At 41.7% G+C, this 25,585-nt stretch overlaps 2 protein-coding genes across 2 annotated transcripts in view; both read left to right on the forward strand.

Annotated features, from left to right (window-relative positions):
• The window catches only part of LOC120545852 (serine/threonine-protein phosphatase 2A 55 kDa regulatory subunit B alpha isoform-like), a 38,784-nt gene extending 37,111 nt beyond the window's left edge, over positions 1–1,673 (forward strand). The window contains exon 14 of the mRNA XM_039780473.1: positions 18–1,673. Coding sequence (XP_039636407.1) covers positions 18–261 — 244 coding nt within the window. The 3' untranslated portion in view covers positions 262–1,673. The remainder of the gene's footprint in view (positions 1–17) is intronic.
• A 636-nt stretch (positions 1,674–2,309) lies between these two features.
• Positions 2,310–16,295, forward strand: bnip3lb (BCL2 interacting protein 3 like b). Its single transcript, XM_039779908.1, has 6 exons — positions 2,310–2,626; positions 6,573–6,804; positions 11,967–12,045; positions 12,530–12,633; positions 13,589–13,738; positions 15,228–16,295. The coding sequence occupies exons 1-6, from the start codon at positions 2,569–2,571 to the stop codon at positions 15,274–15,276; spliced, it is 672 nt and encodes a 223-aa protein (XP_039635842.1). The 5' UTR covers positions 2,310–2,568; the 3' UTR covers positions 15,277–16,295.
• The last annotated feature ends 9,290 nt before the right edge of the window (positions 16,296–25,585 follow it).

Consider the following 25,585-nt stretch of genomic DNA (forward strand, 5'->3'; position numbering starts at 1 on the left):
GCCCCACCAAAAAAAACCGGTTTTGACCGTGGCCAAAGGCGGGACGTAACCTTGGAGGCCTCTCGTGAAAACAGCAAGCCCATGCAGGTCCTCAAGCCTCGCAAAGTGTGCGCAGGCGGCAAGCGCAAGAAGGATGAAATCAGCGTGGACAGTTTGGACTTCAACAAGAAGATCCTTCACACTGCCTGGCATCCCCAGGACAACATCATCGCCGTGGCGACGACCAACAACCTCTACATATTCCAAGATAAAGTGAACTAACACCGGGTTGGGCTTATGTGAGATCTGGCGTGGGTGACATCACGCACCTGCAGCCTCGCAGCAGCCTCACTCAGAGTGGTAACGCCGACAACCAGCATCCCTGTCCGTCGCTACTGGGTGACCAGACTTTGCCACTTTGTTCTAGATGTGGACAGAGGAAGTCTCGCTCTTGCCCATCATCAGCCTGTCTGTGGCAGAGTAACACCTGCCTTGTAGTTTAAGTGATGTGCCAATTTTTTTTTCCCCCTCTCCCTTTGATATGGCGTTTTTATTTTTTATTTTTTTGCCAGCCCACCTGCCCTTTTCTTACCCTTGGGGTAACATGGGTAAGAAGTTTAATTTCCTTAAAATTCTGAATACAGACACACTTATTTTTATAACTTTTCCCCCCCAAAATCTCTGTGGTAAAAAATGAGAAACACTTATTTAGTACGTCCCTTTATTGTCCTGTGCCATTGTAGTGTTTATTTTTCTAAAAAAAATATATATATATATGTTTGCCATCTTTTTTTTTTTTTTGTGTACACCTTTTATTAATTCACCCGTTATACTGTCAATAGTATTCTTTCAGTCTCTTCACATGTCTCCCCTCCATTCATTAAACCATGCATACTCAACGGTCACACATGTATGCTTACAGTTTTCTTTACACACTTGCTGCTCAGACATACAGGACAGCAACACCTCCGCGGTTGCCTCTGGGAGTTTTGAGGAGTACAGTGTGTTTTCACAGATTTAAAAAGCCCGGCCCAGTGAGGAGTTGTCCCGCTCACTGTTGCTGACACTCAGGCTCTGGGTGGTCCAATAGGTCCAGACTCCAGAAGAGATTTTCTTTTGGATTGGCGCCATCTTGACATCTTTTGTGCATTGGTTCCTCTTCCTTCATTTTTGTTTGTGTTCGACAATAGTCAGGTATAAGAGATTAGCCTATTCAAAGATAAATATTATGATGGTCATATTTATATTAAAAAACCGTTAAAACGTCACCTGATTTGTTCCGTCCTATTTTTGTGAAATGAAACTGGACCTTGCACATCTTTTTTGAGTGGTCTTAAGTCTTGTCTTCCCATGGTGTACCACCACTCTGAAGCACTACTTCACAACAGGGAAAACCTTTTTGATTTGACACTGGACTTATTGCTGCACCAACTAAAGTACTTGGATGTGTTGTAAGTTTAAAGGAAACATTATTTGAGGCATTAAGTCACTAAAAGTGTATAAACTACTGCAGACGTTATTACTGCTGCTACTGTTTGTGATGGTTCAATAAGCTGCACAAGGATTTGCAGCAGTTGATGTCTCCACACGTATTTAAAATGTGGACAGTTCCGACTATATTGATGCCTCTAGTAATGTATAACTACTAATTTTAATCTATGACAGTGAAGATAATAAAGCAACTACTTTTTGCACCCTTGTGATTGCTTGATCGTTGTTGAGATCTCATCAGTACTGTGCTCTGGTTTTATGCAATGTGACATACCAAGTTGATGCCTCGGGTAACTGTGACAATCTGATCCTCAAAGTTGTACATCAGTTGCTAAATTATAAACAAACACGGGACCAGCTGATTCCACTGATTAGAACACCTTCAAGCTGGAGAAGAGGCTCAGAAGTGCAGTGATTCTCCATTCGTGTACCTGCTGGTTTTCAAGCATTCCAAATTGCGAGCGCCCGGCAGTCCAGGTGTAGCCCAGCTGTAAATCTGTCCCTGATCTCACTGATGGGACATAATGAAAACCACCTGCTCTGGTAGTTGACGACCACTGAAGCTACTGCAATTGGCTGACATACTTGGGCACACATCTGCCTCGTGTCTCCCGACTGGTGCTGTGTACGTGAGTGCACGCACGCCTCTTCCCTACATGGGCAAATTGAGCTAACAACAATCCCCACATGCCGCATTGATTTGAATTTGTACTTTCGATCAATAATTTATGCTAATAGCTAATGCATGCCGTAACCTGTGCGGGTGTTTTTTTTTTGTTTTTTTTTTCCACTGCTCGTTATGTAATTCCGCTCCCTCTCCCTCTTTTGTTATCAACGGGACAGTTTGACGTCATCACCCAGCTCCGGGAAGGTCTGAGCAGCTCGCGGCTGCAGAGCTTCCATCCAGACCAGCCGACGGGTAAAAACGAACTGCAGGCGGAGCTTTAGCTTAGCAAGCCGCTCTCTGAAAAACTGGAGTAGGGCACTTGGGTCAGCTGTGCTATCGCACGTCTGAATGTGTGCAGATAAGGTAGGGCGCGTTTCTGCACTGACTTGAGCCTTTTATGCAACCCGCCCTGCTCACTAGGCACCACCACCATGTCCGACCCTGCTAACACTACGTCTACAAACAACAACGGAGACTCCGGGCTAAACGGTAAGCTAAATGTTTCCACATTTCTGAACAGTAACGGCATGTCAGTGTGTCTTCTCTCCGAGGAACTTGTCGGGGTGCACGGCTGTAGGTTTATAATAAATGCATTGTGGGTTCTTAATCATTAAAGATAGTTAATTCTACCCGTTCTCTTTTTTTTTTTTTCGGGGGGAGACGTGAGAACGATATGTTCTGTTTATTGACAGTGGTAGCGCCAATTGCGTTTCGACGGGCTTGACTGACAAAGAAGTAAGCCAATCAGCGATTCACGCTAAGGGGTGGAAATGGGTCTAATCTTTGTCAACAAGGCGATATGGAAAAAGTCCTTAACTGGCAAAAATAAAATAAAAAATGGGGGCAGAACGTTAGTTGCTGTACTTTACACATACCAATATAACATTTCTTACGTGTATACCCTCCCTCATTCTTTTTATGTATTGCATTCACAGATGCGTATAACGTTGGCATGATTCGTTTTTACTGTCAAGTCAACTTTATTTGTCAATTTTGCAGTATGTGCCAGACATACAGAGCAAGAAGAGAAGATAAATATTTACAAATAAAGATTAAAAAAAGATAAGTAATATACAAATAAGAAAGAAAGATAATATACAATTTTAAAAAAAAAAGATAAGTAATATTTACAATACAGTAATACATTTTCAAATGTAAGGCAAAAACAAACAGTACAGAAAACTAACTTACTGAATCCCTTTTAAAAAGAATCCCTTTCAAAGTAATTAGGGATTTTAAAAATAAATTAACCAGGCCTACATTAGTACGTTCACTTCATCTTTACGTGTGGAAATGTATCACCCGAACATTCAGTTGTTGAAATGGGATACATGCAAGACCTCGACTTGTATAAGCCATAGAGACGTAAACAAAGGCGTGTTTATTACCCTGCTGCACTGACTCAGGGGCTTACTTGGAGAGCTTCTGTGGTTTAAAGTTTTACCACACTATGGGGGGGGGCGTGACTTGATATGCTATTTCTGGCCACAGTGAGGGGACAGACGTTTTGGACACTTCAGCGTAGGAGGCAGGCGGGTCAGGAATCATACTTTCCAGCCAATTTTCTTATTTTAAGAGACACATATAGATGTTTTTTTTTTCTTTTTAATTTTTATATAGGATTGGGTAGCTAGTGATGGATAGTTACCATCGCTAGCATTTTGCTGGTGGATAATAATTGTTCTGCCCTGATTTACCACCGTAATTGTACATTCAAAAGTACTTTGGCTATATCTCTATCTGTATAAGCTCAAAAGCAACTGTCTTGTTATTATGTCCAAGTCTGGTATCAGAACAGTCCACCTTTTTGTTTCTGCCTGTTATGCCAAAATATAGGAGAATACAAAAAAACCCCGCTCATAAACATTTCAGAAGTGTCAGATATGTTTTATTTTATCTGGGGCCCCATAATCCCTGCTACCACAACATTAACCCAGCACTATTTTTTTGATTAAACTTACTTTTTCATACTTGGCTGATAAACTTAGTGGTCACCGTAGTTCCATATGAGTGAGCCAGAATAACTTAATTTATGAAGGATAAAATTCACAGACGATTTTTGATTGGTGGCATTTATATTAGACTTGTAGTATACATGCTGAGACACGACTTCAGGGATCAATAAGACCTCACACTGATCAGAAGGAGAGGCCAGCAGTGGGCTCTGTTATCTGAGACTGTTTTTTTGGGGGTTTCCTGGAGCTCTGCCATCCGTCATTTTTATGTGAATACCTGGGATCTTCAGGCAAGAGGCCCTCTTCCCTCCTGTCTGCGCCCCAGAATCAGTAGATCAAACAGGTCACATCATGTCTGCTTCATCTAAACCCACCGCAACAGCTGATAAGTGCTCTTTGGCCAGAATGTTCGGAAGCTTCAGCGTTGCCATGGCCGTGTGGTTTTGGTCTACGACGCGGAGACAATGGGCTGTCACCAGCAGCTTGGCTCGCAGTCCGTTGTGTAATCCGCAGGATGAGTGTAAATGCTGAGTCGAAGCCTGATTTAGGGGGAGGGGTGCGTGCATCGTTTGGGTAGTGGGTATAACTGGCCTGATGCCTGAACTCTCCAATTCAGTCCTCCTGAAAGCTCATGTGACCATGGTGTTTACTTACTGTAGTGGCAGAAGGAGAAAGTTTTTTTTCAAAGCTGCACGATGAGTGATATTCCCTTCAAAATCATTGCCCTTGCTAACCTTTTTAGTTGAAACCCACCTTTGACATGCTGTGCCTCCTCTCAGCTGACAGGCCATGGCAGAGTTCAGCTCACGTAACCAGTGGGGGGGCGCGTCCCGTCACAGTCACGGCCAACAAGACACCACAGCACATACACGGGCAGGCATTTACTGCCCTTTCATCGCACAGCAGTAAATAGAGCTTGGCTCTTGAAACTTCTCTGATTGATGGGCTCAGACTGTCTGTCTAGTTGTTCCTCCCCAGCGTAAGATCAGGAAATAGCAGGAAAAATCACAGATGCAATTAACAACTTTAATGATTTTTGCAAATCCATTTTAGATGTGCCACTTTTCTGCTTTCTGCATGCTGGCTCACCAGGACACTAACAATTTAAAATAGCCACCATTAATTTTGTTGACCCTAGGTGCTTGTCGTGCTATGACAAGTCAAACGCCTGTTGTAACTAACAGACAATATGTCAGAAATGTGTCACTCTGTGGAGATGAAGAAAATAAGACGAATCTTATCACTACACATAAAAATCAGTTTATTCTTAGTATTCAATAAGAGGAGGGTGGGCATTTTACACAACCGATGTAATGCATGCATGTCACAGCAGCGAAAGCACAGTTGCAATTAATGAAATGATGGTTATATTTAATTTAGGTGTCAGTTTACGGGTCCAGTTATTGTGCATGTTTGCTCAGTGGCTTTGCTTACTGGGACACAAATGTAACCATCGTTAATGACATTAGTTTTGCCTGTGCTTGTCCTGTTATGAAGTCAAAATGTCTGATATAAAAAAAAAAAGCCTTTTGGAAGCCCCTTGCTTACCCAAAGTGAAGTTATTTGTCAAAGCTTCTGATGTGCATATACAATCAAAAGTGCACAAAGCAAAAAGCAAATATCAGTGGCTGTACCAAAACAAGAAAAGCTAGGCAGTGCATTGTGCCTTGCTGTAGAGGCGCAGGCTATTATTCTGGGAATGTTACCAAAGGGGTGGTGATATTCACCAAAATGAAAAAGGACACCGTTAAATGACGCTTCCCATCTGCATACTTTATAATCTTATTGGCCAAGGTAAGCAAATAGACTGCTCCTCGGGGCATATCCGATCTTGCTGAGCAGGATATTGTCTTATCCGTTTATTAACATGACTACACTGGCTCTCTTTTCTCAGCCGATCCAGACACTTGTATCCGGTCATGCAATTCAAAATTGTATATTATCTGTTGTAACGCACTCATGCAGTCCAGCTCGTTTACATAAACTCAGTTAAAGCGCTACTTTGTAGAATAGTTGACTGCCATGCCAAATATTGAAAAGTTTGTGTCAGCACTTTTTTGCTTACATTTTTAATATCCTCCTAATAATGGTTCTCTACCACAATAAGAATAATAGATCCTTTATTCTTATCCAAATTGCCTGGTATTATTTACAGCTCATTATTTTTAATGAGAAAGTCCAGGAATTAGTAAATCTGTTTATTTTTGGAATATTGAGATCAAGTGGGGGGGACAAATCAGGAATGTAAACTTTTTTGCAACCTTGCGTAATAAACTATGGTGGTCAGCGTTTTGTTGCAGCAGGAAATGAAACGTCTGAGTGCACTGGTGGGGGCATAAAAACTGAAAAATCCAACCTTAAACCAACCATTTAAAAAAAAAAAAAAAAATCAGTTTTGGTGAAAATCATTAAAAAAAACATTGAGTATTCGCGGCACTGACAGAGGTGAGTGAATGAAAGTTGTCCGTTTGTTCTCCCAGGGTCCTGGGTGGAGCTGGGGATGAACAGAGGCACAGCCGGAGCGGCCCAGTCACCCTCCACAGATGGCCCGGCCCCGGGCCTGCTGCCCCTCCCTCAGGTGGAGGAAGAGGAGGCCATAGTGGGGGGGCTGGAGCACGTCCCGTCCTCGTCCTCCATCCACAACGGAGACATGGAGAAGATCCTGCTGGACGCCCAGCACGAGTCGAGCCGCAGCAACTCCTCCTGCGACAGGTAGTGCTAAAGAGGAGCTCCACCGATTTTACACGTCAAAGTTTCAAGTGAAAAATGCACGGGGGGGGAGTTAGGAAGAAGTGGCTCAAAGCTACATTAACCACTACTGGCACACAACACACCCTGAATCTCCGATCTGTCCACCAACTTTTTAACAAGGTAGAAGAATGAGTGGAGCGAAGAAAACAACTATATCTCTGGTTCTGCTTCACAGAATGTGACAAACATGAATCCGACCATGTTATAGGAGTGCAATGCGTAATTGGTGAAGTACTCTTTTTAGAATCCTATCCTAAGGTTTTTTGTTTTTTTATGCAGCTGCTGCCCTGCTGAAGGGTTCCTGATAAGATACTTAGTCCCCAGTAGCTCCAGGGCTGCTGTTGCTGATTATTTTTTGTTTTTGTTTTTTTAATTCAATTCAAACAGACTGCATAAATAACATTGTACACGAAAGTAAGAAATTCTATAACTCTTACAAACTTACAAAATAAAGGTTTATCTTAACATTACATGCCAAAGGCACTGGAATTTCCACCATGATTGAAAAAAATTCAATTCAGTTTTGGGTTCATACAAGTCTGTGTTTATAGTTGTGGAAGATCTGGGGCACGTGGGGGAGTTTGGATCCTGTCTAATGTTCCTCTTCACTTTCACTCAGTTTAGAGGAGCCTGCTTCAGAAGTTAGGTGTTTTTGAAACTAAATCTCCCCCATGCGGTATGCTGAGATGGTTATAACGCTTGATTTGATGTAAAGCTTGAGGATGTTAAGAAACCTGTTGTTAGCATCTTGTTGTCCCCATAAATTAACAAAGCCAGTGTAAAGCTGTGGGGTTATAAAATTGGTAGTCTCGCATTGCCAGACCCTCCTCACCAGAGGGTCTGGCTAGTCTGCACAACATTCCGAGAGGAGAAATAAACGTGCTCTGGTTTATTGGTAGGTCTTTAAACCAATCACAATCGTCTTGGGCCGTACGCAGGTCTGGTGCCTCTGCAAAATAGCCTCGGCAAGGAACTTGTTTTCGGTGGAACATGTACACGTAGGGAGGTGAGCTCTGGAATTAAAATGGCTAATAAATGTTACTAAAAAAAAAAGAGAGAAATATAATTTTAATGTTGGTTCTAGCTCAGTGGATGTTTCCTGAATCAACAGGAGTTTAGAATGCCAACACAGAGCAAGCCGAAGGTGAGGGACATCTGGCGGAACCTCCGGCGGCGCCGGAACAATCCCGTAAATCAAACGTCGTCGATACAGACTGTGAAATTGGTAACTCAAAATGAAACCCAAACCTGCCCCTCTGTTCCCATTGCTGGTGTGCTTGTGAAATTGGACTCAAGGGATTAGCATGTAATCTTTAGGATACCAATGTCTTACCAGCAATCTAATGAGTGTTTACTGGTAAAGCTCTGTGTAGGCTCTAGCTGAAATACATTTGGTCATAAAGGGAACTTGCAGTTCTACAGTTGAAAATCATATTTAAATAAAAAAAGTGTGTGTGTGTGTGTGTGTGTGTGTGTGTGTGTGTGTGTGTGTGTGTGTGTGTGTGTGTGTGTGTGTGTGTGTGTGTGTGTGTGTGTGTGTGTGTGTGTGTGTGTGTGTGTGTGTGTGTGTGTGTGTGTAAAATCTAAAGGAAGTCGTCTTCGTCCAGTCTTGCTCATTTAAACCAATCTGGGTGTTTTATTAAGTAAAATCTGTATAAAACCAGTAATTGTAGCATGGTTCAAATGTTGCGAAAATGGCCGTCTTGAGTAGCGCGACTGAAATATAACTTTTCAGCCAAATGGTTCCATCTGCGAACCACGCGATAAAAGCTCACTGTAAGTAAAACTTTAAGTCGTTTTAATATTGGTCACATAGCTTCTAAAAACCCTCAACCCTTGATATTCCTGTAGGGAAACTGAAAATGGCCCAGAAATCAGGAGTGGCTTCTCTTTCGTAATTGCGCTCTCAACATGCTGAGTCAGCTTTGACTCTGACTGGACAGCTGCTTAGGAGTTGAGTTGGCTTCTGGAAATAAAATGACGCCCTTTTCACAGCGTGCCGTTAGAACAACTCATGACCCTTAAATTCCCAGCCACATCATTGTGATTGTGTGCAATCGTGGAAGGCCGCTGCCATAAAGCACAGCTTATCAGAGAGCCGGGCAGTCAGCTGTCAGTGAGTCACCTGAGGATGTTTGGGAAGATGTTTGTATCAACAAGCTGCTCCGAAATAAGTTGAAACGCAAACGTCAACATGATGCCGTCCTAACACTTTTAGAACAACTTGGGTGTCATATTACACAGATTGAATTAAGAAAATGTTTTCCTCTCCTGCCAAGACACACACACTCCAGTGAACATGTCATCAGAGAGGTCAGAGTACAGAAGCAGCTCGGTGAAGGACTGGAAGACTCACTGGAGTGAAACTTAATAAGTCAAAATGACTTGTCATGTCCTATACATACTGGTTAGTATAAATATAACAAAGCAGACCTGGTGCTCATTTATGTATGTTTTTTTACCAATTTCTACCATACACATCAAAATTTAATGTAGCGACACAAAATCCCAAATATGAATTGAGAAGTAAAGTTGACTTATTAAATTACAGGAGTCACAGAGTCATTGGAATAAACTACATGGACGAATATCCATAAAACAGCAACATTAATTTCCCATTAAATTCTTCCTTACATCTTTTAAAATAAGCTTTTAAATAATATCTCAACAACAAGGCATTGCTTCTGCCAAACCGAACAGGATGGCATCGGCCCTACTTCCTGACAGAACACATTTGACTCAGGATGAAATGTGTTGCCATTAATACATGACAATGAGGGCTAATATGAGAGCTGTGAGTTAGCAATGTTAATTCTTTTCATTTACTGTCTTTTCTTCCTAATTGCTGTCTGTTAAATGTCAGGAAATAAAAAGAAGTACAAGTTTCCAGAGCCACATATGCCACAATTGTTTTATGTTTTCTGAACAATCGCTAAAACTCTAAACATTTTGTAATGGTGCAAAATGGAGAAAATGTGCCACTTAAAACCACTCTAATTGGATAATGTATGTTTGTTTTTTTTTATTGATAAATTACTTAAAGGGACAGTTCACCCCAAACTCAAAAAGATTTTTTCTCCTCCTACCTGTAGTGCTATTTATCAGTGTAGATGGCAGAGATGGGGACTTGAGTCTGAGACTCGAGTCGTACAAACAGTGACTTCAGACTTGACTTGTCTTGGACTCGACCCAAAAGACTTCAGACTTGACTTGCGACTCGAGCTTCGGGATTCGTCAACAACCTGTTTTATTCATGTATTTCTATTTTCTTTTATTGGCGCATATACGTTGGGGAAACGTATGACGAGCTGCATGTCCCCTGCCCTTTGCCATATGTGCAACGTAACGCATGTGCTATGCCTATGTGCGCGCACTGACATATTAGTCCTCCCGGAGTTGTGCCTTTTGTCATTAGTTTTTCTTTCAATAACTTGGTAAACGGTGGCAGTAAGCAAACAGCTACGTGCAAGGTGTGTGGCACCAAGATCAATGATGCCGGATCAACAACGTCGAACTTCATCAGACATCTCAAAATGCACCCAGATAGGTCAGTCACTTCAGTCAGTAACAAGCTAACCATCACAAAATGTTGTGCTAATGCTGGGAACAGGCAAATTGTATCTTTATAGTTGTATCCATATGATGTGACAGACTTAGGTTATTATTTCACCAGGTCCAAGGGCTAGAGGCGGATGGTAGCTACAGGACATGCTTTGAATTCATAAGATTTAACAATACAGTGTTGGGGACAGATCAGATGGCCAGAGACTTGACTTGAACTTGCCCCTCAAAGACTTGAGACTTGACTTGGACTCCAGCTCAAAGATTTGAGACTCGACTTGGACATCCAAAAAGTGACTTGTGAACATCTCTGGTAGATAGTCTTGGTGTCTCTCCACTCCACTTGTGGAGCTCAAAGCGCCAAAAAAAAACCTACAGCAATCCACTGACCTGGTTGTGAGCAGTTTCATGTAGGAACTATTTTCTTTCGACTGAACTACACCCACCAACCGTATCCCCACACACTTCCTTTGACCTGTTATCGCTTGGACTTAATGCGTTTTGGTTAGTCAGTTGACCTATGGTTATTCAAAGCACTTGCTGAGGTCGCTTGTTGTTTAATATCTTTTGTGCCCTGATTTGGAATGGTTCATCATCATGACCTAAACTATGTGTTATGAAACAATCTGACTACAATTGTTTTTGTGGTTTGTAGCCTATCCTCCCCTGGCTTGACTGAAAGCCGTGGCAAGCGCTCAGAGAACAAAGTGACACAAAGCAGGGTTCTAAAACGACGTTCTAAAGGTTTAATGAGACACACAGGGATGTACACATTTCCTAACAATCACTCCATTCACTTCTATGACGTGTGGTAAGATAAGAGAGACACGGGATGGACAGAAGGATTGTCTCAAGGTTGGTTCAAACAAATACATCTTGAGGGAAGAAAACAGTGTAACAATTAAAACCGTTGAGAGAGGCTTTTACACAATGGAATGTAACCTATTCACAACACTGTTTGAGTGAGTTTGAGTGTTGTGCCACACCATTGAATCAATTACCTGTAGGGCTGGGTACCGAATTTAATACTTTTTAGGCACCGACCGAATTGCCTCTAAAGTATCGAGTGTTGAAAATGCCTCGTCATTGAATACCAAATTTCAATACCTAAGGAGAAAATCTCATCAGCGTCAGTGAGCCAATAAGCATGCAGATCTTCTTCTACCAAGATCTAATAATGCGGTGATTGGCGGTCTAACGTGACACATCGTAGAGACCACGCAGGACAAACTCTACGTTACGCAGAGAGATGGGGCTCACGTAGTAGGAGCTGAAAAATAAATACAAAGATTTGTGCCGTAATGTTGAATTTTTATAAAATTGGTATCGGGGAAAAAAATGTATCGTTTAGGAACCGGTATCAAAGTCATGGTATTGGTATCGGTACCGTTATCAAATGTTTTGAGCGATACCCAGCCCTAGTTACCAGCCGGTCAATCGGAAACATATTTTCCATTCCCATGGTATAAAGCCTGTCTCACCTGAGAATCTTCCAGGATGAGGCGAAGGCCATAAGAAGCCCTGGTTTTGCTCTGATTTGTGGTTTCTGACTCTGCCCACAGCCCCCCGCGGCCCCACAGTCCCCAGGCTGACGGACAGATCATCTTTGACGTGGATGTGAGCGGCAGGAGAGACAGTCTAGTAAGCGCTTGTGTGCCAGTCAGGTTCTCCATCAGTCTGTTGTCATGGCAACCTACACCACTGTGTGTGTGTGTGTGTGTGTGTGTGTGTGTGTGTGTGTGTGTGTGTGTGTGTGTGTGTGTGTGTGTGTGAGATAATGACAACTGCTGTCTGCCTTTAGTTTCCATGGAGATGGCTGCCGCGCCCAGTGTGGATTTCTGTTTCTTTGGCACAGCAATTGTTGTCACTATTACTGTCACCCTTCTTCTTCACTCTTCTTCACCCTTTCTCTCGTTTGTTCTCAGGCAGAGCACTCTGCAAACAAAACTTTTGTGAAAACATTTTCTATACTGATTTGAAAATGAATCTCTATGTCCATGACACACACCGTCTTTAAAGAATGGTCATCATGGACAATGGGCTGACGTAGCTAAAGTAAGTGTGTGTGTGTGTGTGTGTGTGTGTGTGTGTGTGTGTTTGTGTGTGTGTGTGTGTGTGTGTATAGTCAGAAGAGGACGTCTTGGACAAGGAGAGGGATATGGACATCCTGATGAAGGACGCAGACTGGGTTGCTGACTGGTCTAGTAGACCGGAAAACATTCCCCCCAAGTAAGTCTTAACTCGGCAAACATCAGCGCAAGGTTTCCATGGCAACTGAACACACACACAGCTGCCTGTTTGTCCAGAGAACGTGGTTAGTTATTATTGTAATGAAGTTGGTTAAAAGCACACATGTAAAACCAGCTGCCAGAAATTGTGCACGGAACTCTGAGGCGGACATCCTTTGGAGAGTTAACGCTTAATTGCTTTAAATCTCCAAATCTGTCTTTTTTTTAATTTTAATTTTTCTCAAAAATCGAAGCTATTCATATTTTGTCTTGTGAAGACCATCTCTGATTTAAAATCCTCATGATTTTTACCCCTTTTATATAAACGTTTCTTTAATGCCTCGCAGCCACGATTTCTGCTGGTGCACAATCATGTAACCTGTTGATTAACTTGTTTCTGGTCATCCAGACATTAATTATGCCCTGGGTGTCTTTATTCTTTCAGATATAATTGTATATGCATCATAAATGTCAACAAAATAATTTAGATTTAGGAGTCCTTTTGCTGCACACACTGGTATACACAAATGTTGTCATGGATTTCGGGACGATCCAGCCTAATTCTCCAAACATAAAACCTATAGCTTTTTTTCATAGCCAGTCAGCTAAGGGCTAGCAGCAAAAACCTGGAACAGGTGGGTGTCTTTGTTTGTCAGTTTGCAACAGTATTGCCAACATAATCAGCAGCCCTCTGTGCAGCCAAAGGCTCAAACATAAAGGATATGGGACGAGGCCAGGAATAAGAACAGGTTCCTCCTCTTCCATCTGCTCAAGCAGCAGCTACCATAACTGACTACTGAAGTCCTCTAAAGATATAGCTCCTCTAATGATTCCTAAAGTATTTACTTCAAATTAAAGCTCACCCCTCTCTCAAAACAAAAAAAAAAAAAAGATGTCTGGGGGACATATCTACCACGACAACTGTGCTGGGTCTAAAATTACTGTGATCTTTGCAGGGAGTTTCATTTCCGTCACCCTCGACGCTCCGTAACACTCAGCATGAGGAAGACCGGGGTCATGAAGAAAGGAGGAATCTTCTCCGCCGACTTCCTCAAAGTCTTCATCCCCTCGCTGCTACTATCACACATCCTCGCTCTGGGGGTGGGGTAAGAAAAAAAACACCACAGATAACCTTTCCGATCACAGAGTGAACATTAAGCCTGGCAGTAGTTTCATGAAATGTATAGAAGTCATTTCCACTTTGTTTTATCAGTGAACGATCAGCATGGCTTTTATGTTGATTATTTCAAGCTCTTCGCATTTTTATATTTATAAACCGTTTTTTATTAAACTTGTTTTATTTTTTTATTGTACATAAATCCCCACTAGGGGGAGCTGTACGGCCGCAGACACGAGTCAGCCGTGTCCTCCCTGCCTTCGTATCTGCATGCCAAACTGGCAGAGCAGCTGCTGGCTGAGAGGCTGCACACCTGCTGTGTCTCCGTGAGCCCCGGCACTCCCAGCAGCACTTTCTGCTCACAATAACACGTGTTAAAATAATCCTGGCTCCTCAAATCAGATAATGTTACATCAAAGATAACTCCGACTGCAGGCTTTTCATGTACCTGATGTGGCATACTACGCAATGGGTGTCATTAACAAACCTGCCATCATCACAGCGTCTCTGTTGGCCATTCTGGAGTTTATACAGTTACATAAGTAGTCACTGCAGTGCTCTCACTGAACTCTGTTTTGTCCTTCACAGTCCTCCATATATGAACTTTAAAGTTACCGGTTAGTCTATGATGCTGGGTTTTGGTTATAATATTCCCACATTTTCTAGAAATGTGTTTAAAATGTGCAAAACATGGCTATTGTGATGTGTCTATAGCAAGAAAAGTTAAAGTTGAACTAATAACACTAATGATGGCTCTGTTGCACCATTATTGCAATGAAGCAATTGATGTCATTCGTTACACCCGTGAAGGACAAGTCAAAATGCAGTGAAAAGGGACATGTACAACGAGAGATGCACCGATTGCAATTTTCTTGGCCGATTCGGATTGGTTTTAAATTCTGGCCTGCCGATTTTTTTTTTTTGCTTTATTTTTAAGAACTAATTATTAAAAGCATACCCAAACATTTTTTTAACTTTTCTTTAATGGAACATTAAATTGGATGTTCATAATAAAACACTGACTATTTAATAAATGTAACTTTTTCTCCAAAACTGCCCCAAGTTACAGCACCTTCTCTCACACACACAAATCTTTATTTTTTTGTACAGATAAAAATCCAACTGAAAATGAATTGCAGCCACTTCATCTCACATGTTGAGAGTCAACTATTTATTATCTAACTAAAACTATGTATTTCTATTAGGACTGCACAATATATATATATTTTTTTTAATCGTCATCGCAATATGAACTTGCGCAACAGACATATTGCGAAAGGCTGCAACATATCGCATAAGACACTAAGATTTTTTTGTGTTCGTTGAAAGAAAATATCAGCAGAAAACGGCACTTTAAAATGTAACGGTCATTCTTTTTTTAGTGGTGCCTTTTTAAAAAAATATAATTTCAATGTTCAATTTGTCCAATAAAAGAATGTTGATAATGATTTCCTTTTTGTGTTTGTTCTTCTCGACAGAGTCTACATCGGGAAGAGGCTGACCACGCCACCCGCCAGCTCCTTCTGAGCCTGAAACGGAAGAAAAAGTGCCTGAGAAGTGGCCACGAATTGTCGAAGAAAGTTTTGCTGTCGTGAGAAGAAAAAACGCCCGTGTCTTCTCCCTCTGTCCCGCCTGCCCCCCACTTCCCCTCCTCGTCCCTGAGATATGACATGTTCTCAGGAGAAATGCATCCTTCCCCACCCTTTATTTCTTGACTGGCTGTTCTCTGACTCTCTGTAGATACCCCCCCCCTCCCCCCCTCCTCCTGCCTTATATCCTTCACTCATTTATGTAAGCTTTTCAAAAAATGAATAAGGTCCCATATTTCCTTTTCCCCAGCGATTTGGGTTTAATGTTTATAACGGGTGGGTTTTCAGGGAGGGTTGCAGCATCAAACCAAACTCTTCTACTACACACTACCCCTTGATCATCTGACAACAAGGGAGGACTGTCCAGTTTTAGAAATGACCACAGATTGTGCCACCTACATGAGTAGCCCAACACTCAGATCTCTAAAAGGATTCAACCAAATTCAGAGTTAGCTTCGCAAACTGGAATTGTAATCATGCCTTTTTGAAAGTAGCCATTTTGTTAATTTTCTTTTAATATAGTTTTTTGTATTGTTATTTTACAACAGTGGTTTATTGAGAAGGTGTAACGATGACAGGGGTTACCATAGTGGCCATCCTAAACCACAAACGCTCGTGATTTGCACTGGGGAAGTCTCTGGCTTATAAAGAGAGATTTATGTGACTTTTCTGTGATGGAAACTATAGATATGAAAATCTATTCAATTCTGCATCCAAATGAATATTTTGCAAAGTGACAATAACTGGAAACCAGAGTGTAGATGTGTGCTGTGGAGGCAGGCAGGCAGTGCGTCCTTCTCAGCGTGTACACTAACAGTATTTTGTGGTTGGGCCTTGGGTAACGCTAGCCTGGTCCTACCAGACTCTGGGACATTTCCTTTGTCCAGAGAGTCTGGCCACTCTCCATTGACAAGTGTTAACTTCCTTGAAGGCGGGTACTCTGTTGAAGTTTAAAACTATTGGATCTGCCCAGAGCCACTCTGGATCTGCCATAACCAATCGCTAACGTTTGGTCGTGACGTCGGCTTAGCATCGGTAGCGTTTGCCTTAGCCAACTCCTTCACCACTAACGGAGCGAGCAGGAAAATCTAACTTTTCCCGAACCCCGTGGGGAGGAGGGCCACAACATCATGGCCACCAACACAACTCAGCAATGATTGTTCTTGCTCGGGCTTTAACTTCTGGATATTCTGCAATGTTGCCACAACGGGCCGAATGGCTTCGCTCGCATCTTTCTCCGCCGCCATTACGGAACTACAACTCAAACTAGCGCACAGTCTCAATGCCATCGTTCTCAGCCACTCCCTCTGTTCGCTGATTGGACCGGTAAAGATTGGCCGGAGAAAACCCGCGAATATACCGCAAACCCAGACGGAGTACTAAAGGAAAATTAAAATTGAGCGGCATTACGTAGGAGGGTGGAGCCAGGCTAGTGTAACGCCACTGTACGGTCCAGAAATGTTCAGCGTCCACGTTGTTCTTCCAGTGAGCTTCCTGGTATGTCTGCAACATATTGTAGAGCTGGTTTGATCCTTACGGCTCAGGTCCCACTTACTTTTACTCCAGATTGGGCTGGCTATGACACGCCACTGTGGTCATATCCAGAAGGCTTCCGACCAAAAAGCTTAAAAACGTGAGATTTGAAATAAAGAGAACTTGCTTTATTGACATTTGTTTCAAGGATGTTTGAGTAGATTTATTTAAAAGTTAAGGTATACTAAGCAGGATTTGTCGGTTGGTCGGTTTGTAGAGACACAGCGTTCCCCTCCTCTAGGGGAGAGAGAGAAAGCAGCGGCGGACGAGCAAGCTAGAGAGTGAATGGAGAAAGGGAGTGGCACCAGCGAGAACAAAGTCGTGAATCGGGGGAATAACTCGTTGTTTTCTGATTGTTTGTTTCACGGCAATTACATTCTAAAGCGCAACTAAACACACCTGCACCTCCGCACACCTCAGCGGGAAGGTTTGTGTGAATGCAGAGATTCATCCTGTCGCTGCATGTGTGTCTGTGTCTGTCGAACAGCACAGCGACAGCGAGGTGACCGGGCTGCACACTCTGCGTGCTGTTATTGGCTGGGCGTTACACACTTACGTGGGGCCCAAAGACTATGGTTGATGCCCAGAAACATCCCACATGCAGCAAAATAACAAGAGAGGGCAGATACAGACATCGCCACACACTTCTAGTGGGTCATAAGTAATGATTGAGAGGGATTATTTGTGTATTAGACCATAAATTGTTTTTTTTTTAGGAAAATGCTGCTTATATACATTTTTTTTTTTTTTAATTTTTTAAACTATTTTCTGAAAGATGAGTTAAATATTAAGCTTGAAATCATTGACTTTGACTTTAAAGATATTGGTTGGATCAGGAGAATTGTTTTTAACGCCACTATCTTTGTTAAAAAATGTCCAGTGATAGCCAGCCCTGCTCCCTTAACACTCCAACACATTTGCCAAAATTTCCACAGAAATACTTCATCAAGCTGCAGATGAAGGGAACTGATTCCAGGGTTTTGACAGGCCAAACGTGGTCCTCAGTTTGACCTTTGCAGATGTGCAGCGACTTCTAATCGACTGCAGGGAGGTTTACTACTTTAGGTGTAAACACCAGGTACTTGGCTAGCATGTTCAGTAAGGTCCACAGCATGATTAAAAAGCTTGATATCAGACATCGACTGTGGTCAGTTTTGTCCCAAGTGGACCTTCCACAGCCAGTCCTGGGTCAAGTAATATTTGATTTAGAAGTGAGGGTTTTTTTCTGCTTTTTTATTTTTCTTGTTGCTAACTACTTTGACAAATGTACAGGTTTTTACTTATAGGATGACACATTGAGTTTCAGTTTTAAAGGTGAGCATTACACCGCCTGACGTTACTTTGTTGCCTTTTCAAAAAATTATTTTCTGATAACTTCCATTTCAGTGTTACATTTCCCGGAGAGAAAAACTTAACTTAAAGAAGTAACTTCTATGAGCTCTGACAGTCTTTAAAATCAATGTATGTCACAACTGTGAGGAAGATTTTAGTTTAGCTTTCGTCGACCCCACTTGAAGGCATAGATGTGAAAATATCTGAAAAATCTACTTGAAGTTAAAGTAGAATTGGCCTCCTTTTTATTTTATTTTTAAATAAATAAAAGCTGCAAATGCTATTTGACCCAGCAGGTCGACTCAGGACGCGTTACCTTTTTGTTTTCCCTCGTACGACTCATTAACTACCAACAATGACTGGGGTTTTGTCTCTGTTTCAGCCACAGAGGTGCCTGTGTTTGTACATGCAGTGTTTGACAGCGGCATTTTGGATTGTTCTTTCCTGTTTGGTTTGTTTCAAGTAGTCTGTTTTTAAGTTGTTGTTTTTTTTCCCCGTGATGTTGCAAAAAGATTGTGAACGCACAGAGCGGAAGTCAAGTTTTAAAGTGTGAAAATAGAACCTCTATTGTTGATGGCAGGACCTGATGTGAATATAGGAGTGTGAAGTGTGGAAAGAGACTTCCCTCAGGCTGTGATGGTCTAACAGTAGTTATTGTAATAATGCATTTGCTTTGATTTTCTTTTTCCCCATTACCTTGGAAGAATTGATAAAACATTTTGTCATTAAAGATGACCTGAATGAAGCTTTTCACTGAGTGTGTTTAATACTTCAGTCATTTAAAGAGGCATTATTATTACTGAATAGCTTAATATGATTAGTAACACAACGGGGAATTTAAACCATTCTAGTACATCATTGGGTATGTAAAAACTGTAAAAAGATTTTTTGTTTTTCGCTAAATGCCGCTTTTATTTTTTGAAATTGAAGTACCTTGAAATCAACTTTTTTTTTTTATGCATAAATGTATCACGCACACAGAGAATGGACCCACAAATGCAACTCGGGTACGTAAAATACAATGTTTTATTAGCAAGCTAATAAAGCAAGGCCACAGTGTCCAGTAAATGGCAGGCAAAAGAGAAATCCGTGAAAACAGGAAATGGTCAAAATCCAAGGGAATACAGGAACTCAGGATAACAGGACACAGGGAAAACGGCTTGAAGGCCGAACACAGGGAAGTAGACTATCTCGCACTGGGGTAAGGGGAAGAACTTAAATACACAAGACAGGGGAGACAATGAGACACTAACACATTAGGGCGGGGACAGGTAATCACACAGGCAGGAAAATACACAACAGGAAGTAAAACAAGAACACAAGGGAGAACGGAGAACCTACAAAATAAAACAGAAAATATGAACTAAATTAAAAACAGACACTTGACACAGGGACAAAATGTGTAATGTAAGGCCTTAAACTGATTATTCTATGATTCATCTATAACATAAATTATAAATGTTTGTGTCATTTGACCAGCATGCCAAGAAATATCCCCAGTATTCAATTTGCTATGATATGAAACTGTTAGAAGCAACCAAATCTCAAACTTATCGAATCAGCATTGCCACAGAAGACAAAGTGGACAGAAAAATAGAAATATTAACATTTTATAATTTACAACTGGCAAACTCCATCTGCTGAGGAAGAGTTTAAGTAAATGTAATGCCCAAAATATGGTTTACATTTTGTATAACCATCATCATTTGCAAGTGCCTTTTCAATATTTCAAGTGTTGATTGTAAAAAAACGTGTCTTGAATGAAGTGCCGTCTCCTTGGTTCCACACCCTGTCGCCCTCGGCAGCTGCCACACGTCCCAACCGATGTTCCGGCCGGGATTCAAGTCCGCAGCAGCAGAACCCCCTAGCTGAGACCTGACGCATCATCGGGCCTCTCAGGTGATCTCAAGACCTTTCTGAACTGGCTGGAAACTCCTACGAGCTCTGCTTGACACTTGCAGTATGAAGACACTCAGGACATTTTTGCAGCTGGGGTGAGGAGACGCTGAGCTCGCCTTTTAAAGTTAAAAGTATTTATTAGACCATGGATTGCTTAAATCCATTACATTTAGGTTGCAATATTTGCAAATGATGCATTGTAATGGCTCTTAACCCTTGTGTTGACTTAGGGTCAAATCGATCCGTTTTCAATTTTTGTTTTATATCCGAAGATATGGGGCGTATAAATAAGCGCTGAAAATGTAAAGAAGAAAAATGTTATAATATAAAACATTGGAAAAAGCTAAAACAAAAAAGGCGTCAGAAACGCCTTTGTTGGGTGTGAGATTGTCGTCTCTTATGGGTCCTCAGTCGACCTGCTCTAGCAAACCTTGTTCGTTCAACGCTTCTCCTGTCAAATACAGAACTTCTAGAAGTGTCGAGTTTATCTTCGCAGAACCTGCCCCCATTAATGCTTTGACCTAGACCTGGATGTTTCAGCTGCTTGAAACCAGAGCAGGGAGACACCACGTCAGCGCTGACTACGCTAACTACAGTATCTGAAGCTGCTCAGTGAGGCCACACACAGCGCCTCGGTCTCTCCCAACAGTGCATGTGCTGTACAGAGCTGTCCGGGGGGCAGCACTGCACTCCAGTGGCAGACGCTCTGCAGTGCCGACTGTCACTGGCGCCTTCTCTTATTTCCTTAAAAATGTTTCCCCACAATTAACATGAACTTCGTTTTTCTCCCATATTTTCTTGCATGTATTGATGTTGCAAAAATGTCAGTGCCATGCATCAGCATTAAAACACTAAGTCACGTAGGAAGCCATCTTCCTCTACGTCCTTGTTTAAATAGTATTATAAGTGTGAAGAATACTGCTGGTAAACATTTGGATTGGGGCCTTACATTAAGCATGATAGAACTCCATCCCATGCTTTTTTTTAGATATTTCTTTCTCACAATAATGCACGATCTACACCCATAGTTCCTCCAGAAACTGACTTTAGTGCTGCCATATGAAGAACATCTACTTAGTTGATGTGCTTTTTTCCCCCCCTTTTCTGCTGCTTTATGAAGCTTTAAGTATAATTCTTCTTTCATCACCACAATGTCTTAGTGGTTACACTTAGACCCCCATCTATAATTCTCCCTCTCTGAATAAATAGTAGCCATTAGATTTTACTCGCCAAAGTAGATTTATTAAAATCAAGCATCTGCACATTGTTCACTCATGGTGTCATTTCTGATTGAAATATACTTCTGGTCCTCCACATTGAGAGAGAAAGGGTGTACTTTATATTCCACAACATTTCTTTGATGACTAGTTATTTCACAGATAGCATACAAAACATATCCTGAGCTTATGAATTGCTTATACAGTAAAAACAATATATAAATAGTATATACTGTATATTCCGGACTGTTGTTTTTATGCTTGCTGGTGCTGTAAAAACATACATAGGACGGGATAATAAAATTAGACAAAGCATCAGGCAGAAGAAAGATTGTTTACAGGCACGTCTTTGTTTGACATTTGGGAAACATGCTTACTAGCTTTCTTGCCGAGAGTCAAATGAGAGATTTGTAAGGGGAGAAAGGCGAGCATCATGCAAAGTAGGACATGCAAAACAGAGGCAATTAATACCCAGCAATGTTAAGCAGACAATCAGGACAAGCAGTTAAAGGATGACAACCTAAAACCACATTCAATTTTCTAGAAGAAAAAACAGAAAGGAAGCAATCTGACAACCAGACTTAAAGCCAAGCAAATGTGAGAAGAGAAGTCAAGCATGCCGCTTTAGAAGTTCTGAGATATTTACCTCCTGACAGAGCCAGGCTAACGGTTTCCTCCTGCTTCCAGTCTTTATGCTAAGCTAACTTAACTGGGTGCTGGCTCCACTTACATATTAACCATACAGACATGAGAGTGGTATCTGTCCTCTCATCTAACTCTCAACAAGAAACTGAAATATTTCCCAAAATGTTGAACTTTTCCTTTAAGAGTTTGAATTATACTTTTTAGTTGTGCAAAGAGGTTAACAAATGTTCTTTATCAAACAGATCCAGAGGCGGGTGAAGCTCCTTGGTATTCTCATTCGAACACACATGCAGATAAAACGGTAAAACAACGATATTGAGACATTAATTGATGGCAGAGCATTCAGTCAAATATACAGTCTGACTGAATGGAAGAAATCCTCCAGAAAATCTCAAAACCCCACTTCATGTTAAATTGAATCAGGTTGATGTGACAACGATATATGCATAATCCAAATGGCCATTTCAGTTAACCTAATTAATACAATAGATTTAAATGTCAAAAGTTCACATAAATCCAAGTTTAAAAAAAAAAAACAGTGAAAAATAAATCAATGAGTTATGTGACACACACACACACACACACTCCTGAGTCCTGCTTCCTCCTCAACAATGCCTCCTCCACTCCTCCTCCATCTTCCCTATATGGAACCTCAGGACACCTGTTCCCAGCCAATCCAGACACAGTGAGACACGTAGCTCCTCCCACTGCAGCTGATGGCGTTACCATGGGTTACAGGGTGGTGGCCAGCTCCATCTCCATCCCCTCTGGTGAGGAGACTTTCCTCCCCGTCTCCACTCCAATGCAGCAGCTTTCACTGCCGGATAAAGGCACACTGTGTGATCAAGTGAGACGAAGAAATCACAATCCTGACACTCCATCAATAATCAGTAATAATCCAGAGTGCTCGTGTGCCAGATTAGCTTCTTTGGGTGCTGTGTTTGCAAATCGAAACAGCTGTCGTAAATGTGAAACATCAGCTGTGTTCATGCTTTATTTAGAAAGTCAGATGATCAAACGGCACAGCACAAATTGCAGACACATGGAGCCATAAAATATAGAAATACTACTTCTAGTCATTTATGTTTATTTATGAAACAATGTCAGTGGCATAAAGCGTGTGACAGAAATGCCGTTCTCTGTTGGCAGGCGGGTTTGTTTTGCCTCTTCTCACTTACTTCCACTTGTCTACAAGGAACAAACGTTCCCACTCAAATCACTTCCATCCGCCCAAAAGAAGTCAGCCCGGTGACACAGCAGCCATGTCGCTTAGTTAATTCACACAAAATGAAATTAATTGACCGGCTATATGCGAAGAAGTTTTTGGTTCGGACAGGGTTACAGACGGACAGCAGGCGTAAACGGGCGTGAAACTGAGAGAAAGTCTGCGGCCATGCTAGCAGGTATGCTAACATCAACACGCTAGCATACTGTGTGCACTGCTGCAGCGACAATGCTGACATGCTGAGGTTTAGCTTGTAATGTTAGTGCTAATGCGAGTTTAGCATGTTAGCGTGCCAACATTTGTGAAGCAGGGGGTTGATGCATAGAGTGTATAAGTGAAGCCAAACATCTTGATCTCCTTCTGGTTTCTGGCTGCATTATAGGTCATATATCCCGCCCCCTCCATGTTAGCAGATGGGACATGGGCCAAACCAAAAAAAAAAGTACAGGTGAAATACATTTTTTCCTCAAAGATGGTTTCTGTCATTTTGGGTAGTTCTTATCACGCTGATGTTTGTTTAAGTGTTCATTTTTCTAACAAGTTTAGTTTTTATTAGTTCTTTTTTTTGCGATAAAAACAGGGGGGAAAAGTCATGTTTGACAGCTGTGACTTGCGATTGGTCAGGCGGTTGTATGGGCGGTAATTCGATACGATAGTCACTGGGGGCCCACAGCTCATTTTTGGCCCCAGGGCCCTGGAGAGTGTTAATCCAGCTGTGTTCAGGGAGGAAAACGAAGGTGAAACTTTTCTTACTGTTCTCGGTTTTGGCCTCTTTTGGAACACTAGCAGCGGCTTCATGATGCATGCTGATTCATGTCTAGTTCTTCTAGGTTTGGATCCGTATTCCCGCTTAATTCAGCAAACATTAAACTGGCTTCATACAGATAGCTGCGTAAACTGAACTGAACAGAGCCAGTAATCTAATCCAATAAGCAGTTCCACCATGTTTGTATGAGGAGCAGCCCATTAGAGAGTCCACTCATGCTGCTGATCTCACTACATGTCCTACATCTGTTCTGGATGCCAGGACCGTGCCCTTCCTGGCCGGAGAGACCAGACTCTCGCTGCCTCTTCCAACTGTTTATCGGGCATGCTGCCAACTTTCCCCTCTAATTATCTAACACCCCCCCTCCGGTCTCTGCTCTCTCTTTTTTTGTGTGGAACAACAGCTAGAGCGCTGTCTCAGCCGTTGGGTGTGGCTGCACCTTCGACATTTTCACTTTTCAGAATCCACCTCTGACATTCAGACTATTGGCCTCTCCTGCAGAGATGACCACACACACACACACACACACACACACACACACACACACACACACACACACACCCCTCTGGGAGAGGAAATAGTAGCAGCAAAGCCATTTGCTGCCCACCAGGTTGTTATGGAAACTGAGTCGGCATGGACTGAAATGTTTTTTCCACGGCCACTTGTGCAGGAGAGGTTTTGTCTGTTACAACGCGAGTCAGCAATGAACAATGTGTGTGTTAGAGTAAGCTGTTGCTGCCTCTTATTGATCACCATGCACCACTGATTTATTTATGCCTCACAGCCATCTATTCTCCACGAGGCTCAACTTAAAATGGACACACGTCCGTTACAATTCATAATTAATGCAGAAAATAATTCTTCAAAAGGCTTTCCTGTGAGCAACATGGTAAGTTGATGAAAGTAGATCTACATGTGTAGGATATTACTAGTTGCCATGGCTCTTTTCCTATGAGTACATGGTGAGTTCATGTATTGGCCTACTTGAATTGCAGCCCTCTTATACGAGTTTCCACAACTAATGATATGCATAAAATCTCTGCTACAATAATGAAATGCACAGGTCCCAGTGGTTAATACAAGACTTGTCTTGATAACCTCATCACCCAATAAATGTATATATATATATATATATATATATATATATATATATAGTACAGGCCAAAAGTTTGGACACACCTCATTTAATGTGTTTCTTTATTTTCATGACTATTTACATTGTAGATTCTCACTGAAAGCATCAAAACTATGAATGAACACATATGGAATTATGTACTTAACAAAAAAGTGTGAAATAACTGAAAATGTATTATATTTTAGATTCCTCAAAGTAGCCACCCTTTGCTTTTTTGATAGCGCTGCAAACCCTTGGTGTTCTCTCAATGAGCTTCATGAGGTAGTCACCTGAAATTGTTTTCACTTCACAGGTGTGCTTTGTCAGGGTTAATTAGTGGAATTTTTTTCCCTTATTAATAAAAAAGCTGGTGGCTACTTTGAAGAATCTAAAATATAAGACATGTTTTCAGTTATTTCACACTTTTCTGTTAATTAGTTCATTCATAGTTTTGATGCCTTCAGTGAGAATCTACAATGTAAATAGTCATGAAAATAAAAAGGAAACTCATTGAAT

Source organism: Perca fluviatilis, chromosome 17 (assembly GCF_010015445.1).
Source record: "Perca fluviatilis chromosome 17, GENO_Pfluv_1.0, whole genome shotgun sequence".
Taxonomy (NCBI): Eukaryota; Metazoa; Chordata; class Actinopteri; order Perciformes; family Percidae; genus Perca; species Perca fluviatilis.

What these genes read in the sequence shown, in the direction of transcription:
- bnip3lb (XM_039779908.1), top strand. Translation starts at nt 2,569, where the DNA reads ATGTCCGACCCTGCTAACACTACGTCTACAAACAACAACGGAGACTCC. An exon ending in AGCAACTCCTCCTGCGACAG is followed by an intron (nt 6,805 to 11,966) that starts GTAGTGCTAAAG and finishes CTCTGCCCACAG; the next exon opens with CCCCCCGCGGCCCCACAGTC. An exon ending in CCGGAAAACATTCCCCCCAA is followed by an intron (nt 12,634 to 13,588) that starts GTAAGTCTTAAC and finishes TGATCTTTGCAG; the next exon opens with GGAGTTTCATTTCCGTCACC.